The sequence below is a fragment of the Saccoglossus kowalevskii genome, chromosome 22, assembly GCF_978046115.1.
Source record: "Saccoglossus kowalevskii chromosome 22, keSacKowa6.1, whole genome shotgun sequence".
NCBI lineage: Eukaryota > Metazoa > Hemichordata > Enteropneusta > Harrimaniidae > Saccoglossus > Saccoglossus kowalevskii.
In genome coordinates this window covers 15,012,115-15,027,177 of record NC_140662.1, presented here as the reverse complement: position 1 = coordinate 15,027,177, position 15,063 = coordinate 15,012,115, and the positions used below count along the sequence as shown (strand labels likewise).

Sequence of the window (15,063 nt, the reverse complement as noted above, 5' to 3'; positions counted from 1 at the left end):
CGTGAGTTTACACAATAAACGATCCTGATATATCCACGAAAATCCCTTTACAAATAGACAATTTCAATCAACACCAAAACTAACACATTTAAAAAGAATCTGTTAAATCCAAAGTACACTAGCGTAGAAAGGCAGGGTATTAAAAAAATGGAGAAAAAAAAGTCAGAATAGAAACTTTTATGTATGTAATCAGCATACATTCTACTGTACAAAAGCTGCTGGAATTAAATGTACAAAGAACTGTATCAAGCATAATCAAAAACTTGGTCACATGCCATCTAGTGACAATAATGGCTGTAATTTCCACTGCGGCCAATTTAAGTGATAAATTACCGAGTCGTCTCTACGTCTACATGAAGAATGAACGTTGAAATGACCAGGTTAATGATTGCCAATTTGAGCTACAGCCTCTCGTTGCGACAAGATTCAACACCTTACACATGTATATGTGCATGTTCACTTGTCCTACTGAGCAGTGTATGTTTATAAATCTATATTTACTGTAGTTCTATGTTATTAAATTATTTGAGGTATCTAGAAAGCAAATTCAGGTACATATGCATGCAAGAGTATATGTATGTATGTATGCCTGTTCTGCTGCCGAGTAAAAATTTGCATCCCATTGGGCAAATCTGTAAGGTACCATACCTTGGCCGATATATCCTCGGGGGCGGAGCTACGTCACGGACGTTCTACGTTGCTAAGACGCGCACCACTGTACCACGTATTTCTATGGGCTTTGTGCGCGCTGCTGTGGAACGCCGGTGAAAACTTGAGAAAACAGCACAAACTCAATTTTGAAGTAATCCTGAACAACCAAATTCATATATGTTACACACGTAGGGCTAATCTTGTTACACTGTTCAGGTGACTCTCAACAACCATCGCAAAGTACCGTTTTCTGCGAGTTTTTGGTCTTTGTTTTCACCGCGAGGGTTGCCAGGCGGTAGAAAATGCCCAGATGTCCGCCCCTGAGGATACGCGCATGTATCAAATATTGAGATGTGTATTGGGTGGGGAAATAAACTGTAGAATATTAATTTAAGCAACCCTCGTGAACTATGCTAGATTTTAAAAGAAAAGGCACTCAGTTCAATACTAGTAGGGAGCTTTGAGGTCCTTGAAGGTTTGTAGGTCAGTTACTTTGCTGGTATGTTTGTCACCATGACCACACCAAAAGGTCACAGGTCAGGATCTGAATTTGATATTGATGTCATGTTTTAAATACAGGGTAGAAACATACCGGTAATATACTGTAAAAAAAAAATCAATATTTCCGAAAATCAATATTTATAATATTTACGAGAAATGAAAACTATGTACGGGTATCAATCAAGTAGGTACTTAAAGCAATAGTCACCGTGCCACGTACGTCATGTACGATAAGAGTCCCGACAACACCTCTGAAATTGGTTTATACATGAAATCCAAATATACACAAGCACATTACTACTGCAATGCTTTACTATAGGCACAAGCAGGGCTTGAAAACTTCCTGGGGGAAGGAGGGGGGGTGGGTAGAAAACCATAGCCAGAAATTTCCTTCCAAACTGTAATTTTGACATTTTTGGTAGTGATGACTTGAAATTCTGTCAAAATACTGATATAGGTATTTTTTAACAGTTGCATTTCTGTCATTAAAATAACCAACATATATTGTACCAGCAAAACATTTTGCATATAAAATTTTCTATAACGTCATTAAAAGTATACACAGTCTGGCACATTCAGTTTTGTCCTGGTACACATAAAATTACATCTACCGGTACTTGATTGTGTGGAATACCCCATTTAGTTATTGAGAAGCTGAAGGTATGTATAAAAATTAAATACATGATAAAAATGAAATAAAAGTTCAGGTACCCGACTCTCATTTACAAGATATTCGAATATACTGTACTTATCAATGTCTATTGCCGGGAAGGTACTTGCTTAACAATACTACTGTATATTGTACAACTGCATGATCCCCTCAAACAACAACTTGTTTTAATATAAAACCGGATTTAAAATACAAAGATCATATTCACAGTGTATGAAATTCAAACATAATGACTATAGTGATCTGTCTATCAGTCTGGTTTGCAGCCTGATGACTTCCATTTTCCTGAACAACAACATAATTTACAGGCAACCCATCAAGCTATGAAAGACAACCACTTAAAGTCCAATCCACCAGACGGAAATTGCAGACAGCGACAAACAAAAGAAAATGGAGGAATCATTCCTTTTAAATTTTGAGAGCATCTATGCATGTGAATCATCCGTGATGAGAACACCCTGAAATGTTGAACGTTTGTAAAAATTTTCCATTTTTCTCATGACATTAAAACAAAATTTCCTGCTCAAATGATTTCAAACAACGCTTCACGCTAACATCCAGACACATATTATGTTTTAAGAGAAAGTGACTTAACACCATGCCCAGCCCCATGTCGCAATTTTTTCCCATTCATTTTGGCTATGCATGGTGGCCTTTAGTAAGCGATGCATAAATTAATTACCAACAATCCACAAAAAACAAAACTTTGATGAAAAAATAGAATAATTATTTTGTTTTTGATTTTTTATGCAGCGGATCCAACAATCCCAATTATGTCTATATACATTTATAGAGTCTAGTGGTCGTGGCCATGCAGTCCTGTTCAATACTTGTTCCACGTACATGTACATGCAAAATAGTTTGTTTCTTTGCATAAAATTTAAATACATGTCGACCACCACCTTTCAACAATGGATTCTCTTCAATTTTTTTATTTCAACCTAAGCCTAGTGATATGAAAATGATCTCAACAGCCCATAAATACACAGTTGAAAAATATCTAAAATTCAGGCCTTTTTACATACATGTAGAAAACAAAAAAAAACAGGCAATAGTTCATACAGGCTGGTGTCTAAAAAGTGCCTTTACAGACACAAATTCATCAAATTAATGTGAGCATTTCATTTTATAATACCTCATTACAATACATTATCCACTTTTCAAAGATCTCAAAATACGAATATTCCACATAGTGGGACACAGTCAAATCCCATGTGCTACCGGGTAGTTTCCAACGTGACAAAATGGAACAACAATAGATTAGCTGTCATCGGGCGGAATGGATATTACATGGGTTTAGTTAGACGTACTGTATTTTATCTGAGTCTCCAAAGACTTAAAGCTATCAATAAAGAAGTCGACTAGCTGCCATGTCAGGTTCAGTTGACTTCTATACAATTCTCATCAGCGCACAGAATGAGGCGTTTCTAATAATAGTAGTAAGTCTGATAGCATTCAAGTAACACCATCTCACGGTTTGTGTAATTAGAGTGTCAGTAGAACGATCACAAAGAGGTGGAGAACAGCTATAATGGGATGCTAGGATACGCTGATGAAGAAATGTTATTTCTAAGCTCGTACTCTAGAGAGGATGCTGTAACCATGACGGATGAGACAGAGGAGAATTCTGAGATGTCCAGGGAATAACAATATAAACGATGTATAGTACTTTCTCTATTAGAAATGCATAAATTTTTTTTTTAGTAAGAATCCACGTTTTTTTATCATATTTGCTTTATTACTGTCTCTCATGAAGAGGCAAGTGTAAGACAAAAATGCGTATTTTGGTGGAGAAGTACACTAATGCAAATTTTACTAAGACTGTTTATGAATATGCAAATAAATGGAGCAAAAACAGTTTTATAATTATTTTAGTGAAAACAAAATAATTGTTGAAATACACATTAAAGATTTAATCATTATGCAAGCCGACATGCTGCTGTGTATCATTCCTAAATAGTGGGTTTTAAATATTAACATAATTTATGCATAAATATTTATTAACCTTTTCAAGGCTATAATTTCCCGCCACAATTTGGTACAACATAATGTACACAATTTTTTTTTTTTTGTGCCAGGCGACAGTGTCAGACATTGAATGTCACTGTTGTCTCTCCTGACTTTGCAAATTGTTAGTGTTGACACATAGTGTATTATAGCCACAGAAGTCATAATCATGTTTGGGACTACATGACAGGGCTGTGAGGCCATTTCCTTATCAAATGACAATTTTAATGTGCTATCCTGCAGGGATTGTGTTAACCCCATATTATTATTACCCCATACCCCGGATTATTGAAGAGGGACCAAGTTTTCCAGGCAAGCTGAGGTCCAATTTCAATTTCTTAAAATTTAAAAGTGGAACTCGTCTTGCGGAAACATTAGCGCAAACCCTGATCCTGGCGTCAACCAGGCTCACCCAAAGTCGCATTTGTTAGTGAATGGATGTATTTTTCATAAATATCTTTCTTAATTTTGGGCAAAATGGACAAATTTACATTGCTTACAGGTTTTGATCAAAATTTGATAAAACATAGTTTGATTTTGACAAAAAAATGGTGGCAATAGTTCACCAAAAAGACACTCAAATATCCGAGTGCTAAACTGTGGAATCTTTGACGAGATCCAACAACTTTGATTTAAATTGTGAGTTTATGTAAAGACATTTATTTTATTTGACGAGATCCAACCAGCTTTGATTTAAATTGAGAGTTTATGTAAAGACATTTATTTTATTTGACGAGATCCAACAAACTTTGATTTAAATTGTGAGTTTATGTAAAGACATTTATTTTATTTGACGAGATCCAACCAACTTTGATTTAAATTGTGAGTTTATGTAAAGACATTTATTTTATTTGACGAGATCCAACCAACTTTGATTTAAATTGAGAGTTTATGTAAAGACATTTATTTTATTTGACGAGATCCAACCAACTTTGATTTAAATTGTGAGTTTATGTAAAGACATTTATTTTATTTGACGAGATCCAACCAACTTTGATTTAAATTGTGAGTTTATGTAAAGACATTTATTTTATTTGACGAGATCCAACCAACTTTGATTTAAATTGTGAGTTTATGTAAAGACATTTATTTTATTTGACGAGATCCAACCAACTTGATTTAAATTGTGAGTTTATGTAAAGACATTTATTTTATTTGACGAGATCCAACCAACTTTGATTTAAATTGTGAGTTTATGTAAAGACATTTATTTTATTTGACGAGATCCAACCAACTTTGATTTAAATTGTGAGTTTATGTAAAGACATTTATTTTATTTGACGAGATCCAACCAACTTTGATTTAAATTGTGAGTTTATGTAAAGACATTTATTTTATTTGACGAGATCCAACCAACTTTGATTTAAATTGTGAGTTTATGTTAAGACATTTATTTTATTTGACGAGATCCAACCAACTTTGATTTAAATTGTGAGTTTATGTAAAGACATTTATTTTATTTGACCAGATCCAACCAACTTTGATTTAAATTGAGAGTTTATGTAAAGACATTTATTTTATTTGACGAGATCCAACCAACTTTGATTTAAATTGTGAGTTTATGTAAAGACATTTATTTTATTTTATTTTATTTGACGAGATCCAACCAACTTTGATTTAAATTGAGAGTTTATGTAAAGACATTTATTTTATTTGACGAGATCCAGCCAACTTTGATTTAAATTGTGAGTTTATGTAAAGACATTTATTTTATTTGACCAGATCCAACCAACTTTGATTTAAATTGAGAGTTTATGTAAAGACATTTATTTTATTTGACCAGATCCAACCAACTTTGATTTAAATTGTGAGTTTATGTAAAGACATTTATTTTATTTGATGAGATCCAACCAACTTTGATTTAAATTGTGAGTTTATGTAAAGACATTTATATTATTTTATTTGACGAGATCCAACTGACTGGAAAATGCACTAAATTAAAACCCAGTGAATATGTAAAACTTAGCACAGAACACATTATCTAAATGATAAAACCGTGAATTTAATAAAACCCACTGAATATGCCTGAAATGGTAAATCAGCGAAATTTAAACCCAGTGAAAATTAGTCATTTTACAGTATACTGTATATGATAGAATTTGATGCTAAGGTGGCACAATGTTAGACTACTACATGCATTTTTTTTTTGACAAGGCACTTGGACAAGCACGTCTAATAGAAAAAATATGGTATCATAAATATTATATATGCATGTGGTTTCTCAAGCGAGAATTTATAACTACATTCACTTCCTGTTTAGATTATTTTCGCTCACACAGAGGACTTGTAAAAATTGTTAAAAGCTTCCTTGTTTTGAGGCATGTAATGTACATTTCAAAAGATCTCGAAAAGGATATGAAGTCAGGTGGGAAACAGACAACACTCGACCGTGAAGCTCATTTTCATTTTACAACTTACCGCTACCCTAGGGAGGTCAATCTGTGAATTTGGATCAACAGGACTTATACATGTAATCAAATATAGATCATCAACAATAACAAAATTAAAATCATGTTTCCATGGCAATTTTGGCAATTTTATAATTTTAGTTTTTTTTTAATCTGCTAAGTTTTAGTGATCAGAAAACATTGTTGATATTAATGCTATTTGCAAATGTACATGTAGAAGATGTGTGTTGTTTTTCAGTTTCCATAGTAAATCAAGCATTGACGACAGTTTTACCAGCAGTCAATCAACTCTACAAGAGGGCATATGTGCATCATCCATGTGCCAGCATTGAACAGAACCAACCATTGTATTCTAGAGAAACTAATATGATGTGCAGCTGTAACCAAATAATGGTTCATGGAACTGGATTTCATGATTTTAGACAAAATGGCAGTTGATTCAACACATTTGAATCAAATAACAAAACAACACAAACTATTAATAGTACTAGTATTACCTATGAGTATAATACCTGTGTGCAAGCTTTGAAATAAATCAGGTAAAATTATGAGTAAGGAATCTGTGTGGCATGAATAAAAAGAAATGGCCATCAAAGGGCCATTTTTGTCTGAATATCGAACAAATTATGCTGTGTTGCAGTAACCCAGTAAGCATGATCATGCTACAAGGTTTGATTAAACTCATCTTGTTCATCTAAGGGAAGGCGATGACAAACACCACAAGAGAATAGAGAGGGCAAAAGATGTAAGACTGTAAACCATGAATAATTTAACATGAAACATTCCTTTTTATAATTTATATATATTATTCATTCAAAATTAATTTTAAAAACATGTAAGGTTCATCTAAAATTGGTGATAATGTACATGATAGTATACAGAAGCCATATTCAACTTATATAAATGACTGCTTGAAAATTGAATGCTTTCGGATTTGTTCAATTTTTACTAAGAGCTAAATAACACCATGCATTTTCAAAACCTCAGTGGGATAATAAAGAAAATAATACTATTTTATAAATTTGTATTAATTCTCATCAAACCAGAAAATAAACTAAATAATTTATATCATCAAACAGTCTTGAAACTGTCTATAAATTAAACAGGTTAATAAAAGATCAACCTTATTAACCCAAGAGGGTCTGTGGATCTGAGCAAAGTTCATTGATTATTGACAATGTGAGAGCAGTAATGATGTCAAGCTATTGATTAAAGAACAAAGTGATTACACCAAATGATCTACAGAATCCCGCACATGCAACCATTAATCCCAAAATTCTAATTTTGGCTCGCAGTTCAAACAGGAAATTATTCTCTTTTACAAACCGATACCAGGATGCAATACATACAGAGATCTGTCATATATTCCTTGGACTGTAACTAAGTAGAGAACTGATTAAATGATTTCACAGCAACGGAGCGTTGCTAGGATGTACGTAGATGGGTGACAGGAAGATTGTACATGTTCGCTATAATTTGGATGTAAAGTTGGCGGTTATTCGAAATAATGTTTTTCAGCAGTTTGCAGTTGTATTGGGTCCTAGACGTGCATCTGTAATATAAATGCACTATTGCATACACATAGTTTTGAGTCAGTTCCAAACATAAATGAGTCAGTTTCAAACATTAATGAGTCAGTTTCAAACATAAATGAGTCAGTTCCAAACATAAATGAGTCAGTTCCAAACATAAATGAGTCAGTTCCAAACATAAATTAACATAAACGAGTCAGTTCCAAACATAAATGAGTCAGTTCCAAACATAAATGAGTCAGTTCCAAACATAAATGAGTCAGTTACAAACATAAATGAGTCAGTTACAAACATAAATGAGTCAGTTACAAACATAAATGAGTCAGTTCCAAACATAAATGAGTCAGTTCCAAACATAAATGAGTCAGTTACAAACATAAATGAGTCAGTTCCAAACATAAATGAGTCAGTTCCAAACATAAATGAGTCAGTTACAAACATAAATGAGTCAGTTACAAACATAAATGTCATTGTTGTTTCACACAGGCACTTAAATTGTGGACTTCAAATCAGTTCCCTTAAAGTCCCATCCATTAGCGAATGGATCTCAGTCACTGGCTTTGGTCTCCCTATTGAGTGCATGATGTGGTACATAATATTGCCAAATCAGTGTATTACAAAAAAATTTGTAGTAGTGAAATTTAACTGGGGTTTCATCAATTTTCGTAAATACCATTCACTTGAGAGCCATTAAACCATCACAATTCCTAGCAAAATAAAATGTTTTACAGTCATGGAATTACAATAACCAGTTACATGTGTACTACAATGTATGTAACGCATACAGAATTCCAAATTAGATATTATAATCAATTTTCAAATAAATGTAGACATGAAATGCAAATAAATCATTCAACTACTATACATGTAGATTTGAAAGTTGGTTTAAATATATTGTAATCTGTGATTTGAGTATAAAATGTTATCGTAACAATCTCGATATTAACTACACAATTTGCTTGCAGGAAAATCATTGCATGTTATCTGCAACTTCATTAAAATTCTAGTAGGATGGAGGAACAGACATAATCAATATGATTCCATCTTATAGGATGTCTCCTTTATATATCCTCGCTAACGAAATGGGTCAGTCAGGTCTTGATTTACAAACAGTTTATATAATTGGCTGAAAATGCTGATGATCAATTAGTGGATATGCATATTAACCAATCAGAAACTCTGTTACAAATACACCTGTAAATGATGAAGGTTAATATAGATGTCACGTAAAAACTAAATGAATGCAATTATCTTTCTTGCCATCATGAGTGGATTGAGCACGCGGGCGTCAATAAAATTTTGCTCTTTTTGAGTGCAACTCGATATGCAGAGCTTGCTCTAATAATAATTGATTGTATATACTACCGGTACTACTTGTAAATACTAAATATAATTCAGTAAGCAAAAACTACAAAAAAATTAAGATAAGTACAAAAATTTATAAAATAAGGATACACACATATTGTAAGAAAACGATGTGACATGCGATGAAATTCTTACACAAATTAAAGGAACTATTTTGTTATCTTTTTTAGGACTAAAATGATCGCTAGCTGATCAAAGTTCAACAAGGCAAAAACTAATCCATGCGCATATGTAGAGACTTACAACTTGTTTTTTGCTAATTTCGTTTTGTTGAGTTTTCAATCATGGCTTTGTTAACAACCTGAAACAATGTAGCAGGTAGTGATTTCTTTTTAAAAAAATAATATTGATATTTCTAAAATACAGAAAAGTAATAAATAATTCAATGCTCAATAAATTTGTTAATTTTTTTGAGAACCAATGTCAACATTAATTATTTTTCAGAAATTAAACTTCTTAATCATCAGAAGTTCAAATTTCCGAGAATCATAATCGATTTTGACTCTGCAGACTTTGATTGGCAGATTTTTATTGACTAGGATCTGTGGTAGTTAACAAGAGAATTTACAACACATAACATCAAATATACTTATTAATCAATAATTAAAATTAGATTTAATTGAGAAGAGAATTATCCCAGTTTTTGCATAAATTAATTAGAACTTGATGATTCAGTTTCTATATAAGGGATCTATGATAAGAAACTGCTAACAAATCGGTTTGAACAGTGAAGCCTGTAAAAATCGAAAATGTCTAGTCAGTGTACGAGTTGACAATTTTAATCCATGTGCCAGTTGTCACGTACAGAACATTATTTGCTAACAATGTCTGACGCAATTATTACAGAAATCCCAATCTTTCTTCTTGTTTATCACGGTCGTAAAACGTCCACCAAAAGTTACCTGCATTGCATGTGTTCCATGCTATAATCTTTATTACGACTGGTTTGTCGCAGTCAAGCAGTTGATTGTATCGCTATATTTTGTATTTACCCATAATGCAGTATGTAGCCTGACAAGTAATGATTTGCATTTTGAAATTACATTATTTTGCCCACATTCAGACTGCTGATTTTTTAGCTTACGTAGACAATTTCAGTTTTTCATGAAACGGTCTGAAAATGTTATTATGCTACAAGACGTCCACGACAATAAGTTGAATTGTAAATGCTGTTATATACATTTAATTCAGCGTTTTTAAAACAAAGCTAATTTCAAAATTAAGTTTCCACAGCAATATGTGAGTTCTCAATGTAATGATAGAGTTCAACCACCGAATCCCGATGTACACTCACTGGTCTGGAAAACACACATGAATAATCAATGGGTTTTAGTATTAAATGCAACTTGAGCCTATATATAATAAACACAAAGGTGATGACTACAGATATATCACTTCAATTTCAGCACACCTGACGGGACAGATGACTCATCTACTGCCATTAAAATTGCATTACAGGTAGAACTCAAATTGCCAATTTTGTTACAAATGAAACATCTCGTTTTTCAAAGCAGTTTCTCTCTCATTCAATATAACAAATTCTAGCGTGGTCAATAAACAAAACTATAGATTCATAGACTCAAGATTCATAGATCCAAAGTTTGTCTCGGGGTGTTCCAGATTAGAAAGAAATGTACCATGCCACTAAAAGTGGAAATTGGTAAATACTGTAGAATACTTTATTTTCGCTTGGAATTTATTTTCGCTATTTTCGCTGAAGGGATGATTCCGTGAAAATAAAATCCAGCGAATATACTTTTTTTCCTATATTTCACATTAAACTCATCAAAAATCAGTGAAAATAAATTCCAAGCAAAAACGCCAAAAAGCCTTTTCAGCGAAAATTAATTCCAGCGAAAATAAAGTATTCCACAGTATATCGATGGTTGCTTCATAATTTCACATAGAAATTAAAGAAATAATTTTTTTTTTCCCTCGAAACTTTTCATCTATGCACATCTAATATCCTACAGGCAGACATATTTATTGGATTAAAGTTACTTTGGTGTTGCAGGGATATTCACAAAATTGTCAATTCACTGGCTTGTTAAGGAAGCCATAGATTCTTTTATTAACTTGTATATTCACTGGGTTTTAATATGGTACATTTTACCAATCAACAAAACACACAAAAATACCAGCAAATAGCCCTTGACTAAAAATTTCTATTTCGTAAAAAATTTCTTAAGCACACCAGTGAAATATTTACTGCTACAAATTTACATACCCGATATGTTGACCTAAGCTACTACTTTATAAATTAAAAAAAAAAGAAAAAAAAAGAAAAAAAAAAAAAAAAAATTCTCTGGGGGGAAAAAGTACAGTACTTATGCAATGAAATAATCCACTTAATAAATGCACAATTGAATTAATACGCACCGATAATTTTGAATAATGAAACTCATTAATAATTCAAACTCATTTGCATAGCTCATTACTTTCTACTCATTAATTACATTCTGTTTTAATAGTAAACAACCAAAATATTTTTATTTTACGCCAAACATATATCACAAAAACAACATCTTTGAGTCATCAATTCGATGACTGAAAACCCACATGGTCAATGACCTCCTCCACACCTGCATAAAAACACATCACCAGTGTAAAGAATAACAAGAAGATCTAAAATACAAGATTACTCAGATAACATCGTACATCCTTTAGTAATAAAATAGACATTTATTGTCCATCCTTATTTGTTAAGTAAAAATAACAATAAAGGGATTCAAAGAGGTTTATTTTGGTGAACTTGCAAATAGAAAATTAAATGACGATGGACATGAATTATGCCATGTATGCTCAAATTATATAGTATAGTATAATATATTTTATTTGACTCAAATTAATGAATTGGAAATACATTAACCATGGTCAATAATCATACACAAAAAACACAATATATATTTTTAATTGTTTGGCAGGTCAACACATACAAAGAAAGAAACGGTATCAAGGTTTAACTATATAATTCCGGGGATTAATTGAACATACTAAAAAAGTCTATTTAGTCAAAGTCATGACTAGATAAAAATTCACAATCATGCATTCCATAGGAGAGTACTGATGCAATGGGTTGGGGAAAAATTAACACAAATCTTGCACGTCCATGGCGCGACAACGAATCTTTTTGTTATAGAAACTAGCAATCTTTCACATTGATATTATCAGGACAAAATACATCATGCTCTTCATAAAATAGATTTTCTATCGCAAATGTGTCAAAACTGAACACCGATGAGATTCAAATAATTCCTGGTTAAAAACTACAGAAGATGTGTATGCTAGCAGAGGTCGACTGTTAAGACAGCTTCACCTTAAAGCGCGGTGGTCGTCGCGCAGCGTGTGTTCGAATTATATGTAAATAAACAATGTATTTTACACGCTTTGTATACGTCGCTATGAGTCGCATATCGAACAGGAAGCGGCGCGACGACTGCCGCCCTTTAAATCTTCACCATGCATATACATGTAAATTACTAGCAATCAATAAAGTGAAGACAAAGATGAGTTCAGATTTATCTAGTCTATTTTATTACAGGGGTTTTTCTAGAAAAAAACTGCAAAAGGGAGCACTGCAATTCAGCGGCACCACCAAGTGGCGGAGATGTTCTCCCTACCAGGGTGTGGAGTTTTTGATAATTCTAAGTTAAAATGGAGCATTCTATGGCTTCCATGGGGCCAAAATTACTATCAGACAGGTAACAGTTGAAGACTGTGGCCACATGATGAATTTTATGGTTGCCAGAGGATCTGCTCCCCAGGGTAAAGAGGGTATTGTCCATGGCATGAGGGCACTGCGCCCCTGTTCCCTTGTTTAAAAAAATCCCTGTTATTACATACATACCCATGGGCAAATAATATTTTCATTTATACATTTCTGAAAGTTCTCCTATATAAATAAAAGGATGTCTGACCGTTTGGAAAGGGGGCAAGGTTTCATACAAAAAATTTTTTGTTCACTTTACTCATATACCCCCCCCCCCCCCCACTCAACACTCTTTTCCTGAAAATAATATCAAGCATAAACAAATCATATTTTGTGGATATTAAAACCACACCATTGTTGTACTTGATATGGGTTACATGACACATAACTCAATGCATTTCAAATTCATTGTTTGTTTTTTACAGAATCAAAACATGTACCACTTTAAAAAATGGAATAGCAATTCAACATCAGATAAAAATGTGCGGAGTGTTCGACTGGAAAATATTTTAAAATTCAAGCAACGTCACCAAACCTATAGTTGTACACAGCACATGTACATGGTGTGAGGTCATAACGAGAGATATGTGACATCTTAAACTTCTGACGTTCGTCAGTCAAATTTTACATTCTGATGTGTAGAAGGAACTCTGCACTAGACAGATGTTACAATTAATGCACTCAATGACTGATGAATCACAGCGGCTCAATAATATACACAATCTATCCAAATCATTCAAACGCTGAGTAATTTCTTTTCTTTTTTTCAAGTAATTATCGATATAATATACAATTGCTTTCTTTTAAAAATTACGTCTGAGAGATTGAAAAAGAGTCATAAAATCCAGAAAATAAAAAAGAGTTGGTTAGTCAGTATATAGTTATTTTAGACCTACATTGTAATTCCAGTAATGTTGAGTGAGTGCAGCAGAATCTTAGCAAACACACAAAATGGGGATAAGTACATGTATTATCAATAAAAACGTATTAGACTTACTTGATTCGTTTTTCTTCTCCTTGGCGTAATTTGAAATCTCGCTGGATGACTTCTAAAATGGTCCGACATTCATCTTCGGAAAGATGTGCCAGGTTTATTTTACGTCCCATCCTGTCTTCTAAGTCAAGACTATACTCCAGGTATCTGGTGAGAAACAGAGCCTCCATTGAGATAGATTCACTTATATAACCCATGGGCCGGTTACACGCCGCGAATAGAGCTCACACGTTACACGATTAGAAATTCGTGCGTATGTATTTGTGCGTGCTTCCGGGAAGCATTCTTGAGTGAGAATGAATGCAGAGCACAAACAACGTTAACTTGCCAATGACTCAGAGCGACTGAAAAAGCAAGTGTTTTACTCTTGTACGCCAATGAATATATCTAATGACGTCCAACCACAACATTAAGTATGCAGAAAGGAAAGGCAAAATGGTTGGGGCATGACACTGACTACAAATGAAGTCTATTGGCATAATTTCCAGAAGAATAGAAAGACAGTTGGGTTGGATGAGTGATTACCAGCAAATTCAATAAAAGTACATTGAGTTACGGTGGCTGTCATACAAAACAATTCAGAAATTCGTTAAAATCAAATTTTCAGAATAATTTTTTTTCTACAATTCACTTATTTATTAGTCATCTGAGAATTAGTAGGAATTTTTTTTTTTACTAGCTTCAAATAATTTATGTGTAATTATATAATATATTTTGTTTGCACCGAGGCAGTAGAAATAGGTACATTTCTAAATTTTCTAAATATAGTAGTTTTTATATTTTTTCTGATAAGAAAAAAATTTTTTTTACTATTTTCATACAGTCAAAATGCAAAAAAAAAAAAAAAAAAAAAATATTTTGTTTACAGATGCATCAATAGAAGTTTCTGAACACAATGAAACCTGTCTAAACTGACCACTAAAGACTGGTGATGGCTCAGTTGACAGATGAGTTCAATTTATAGAGGTTTCTAATCAAGGTGAAACCTGCCTAAACTAAACACCAAAGGGACGAAGAAAATTGCTGTTCAGTTTATAGAGATTTATAATAAAAAATAAACCTGTCTAAACTGAACACCAAATGGACTGAGGCAAATTTATAGTAAAACCTGTCTAAACTGAACACCAAATGGTTTGAGGAAATTGTTCAGTTTACAGATGCGTTCAGTTTATAGAGATTTCTAATCACAATGAAATCTGTCTAAACTGAGCACCAAAGGGACTGAG

The 15,063-nt window shown here is 33.0% G+C and overlaps 1 protein-coding gene across 1 annotated transcript in view; it reads right to left on the bottom strand.

The window, feature by feature from the left end:
- The window catches only part of LOC102805016 (uncharacterized), a 67,274-nt gene extending 53,225 nt beyond the window's left edge, over positions 1 to 14,049 (bottom strand). The window contains exon 1 of the mRNA XM_078011363.2: positions 13,841 to 14,049. Coding sequence (XP_077867489.2) covers positions 13,841 to 14,007 — 167 coding nt within the window. The 5' untranslated portion in view covers positions 14,008 to 14,049. The remainder of the gene's footprint in view (positions 1 to 13,840) is intronic.
- Positions 14,050 to 15,063: the final 1,014 nt, after the last annotated feature.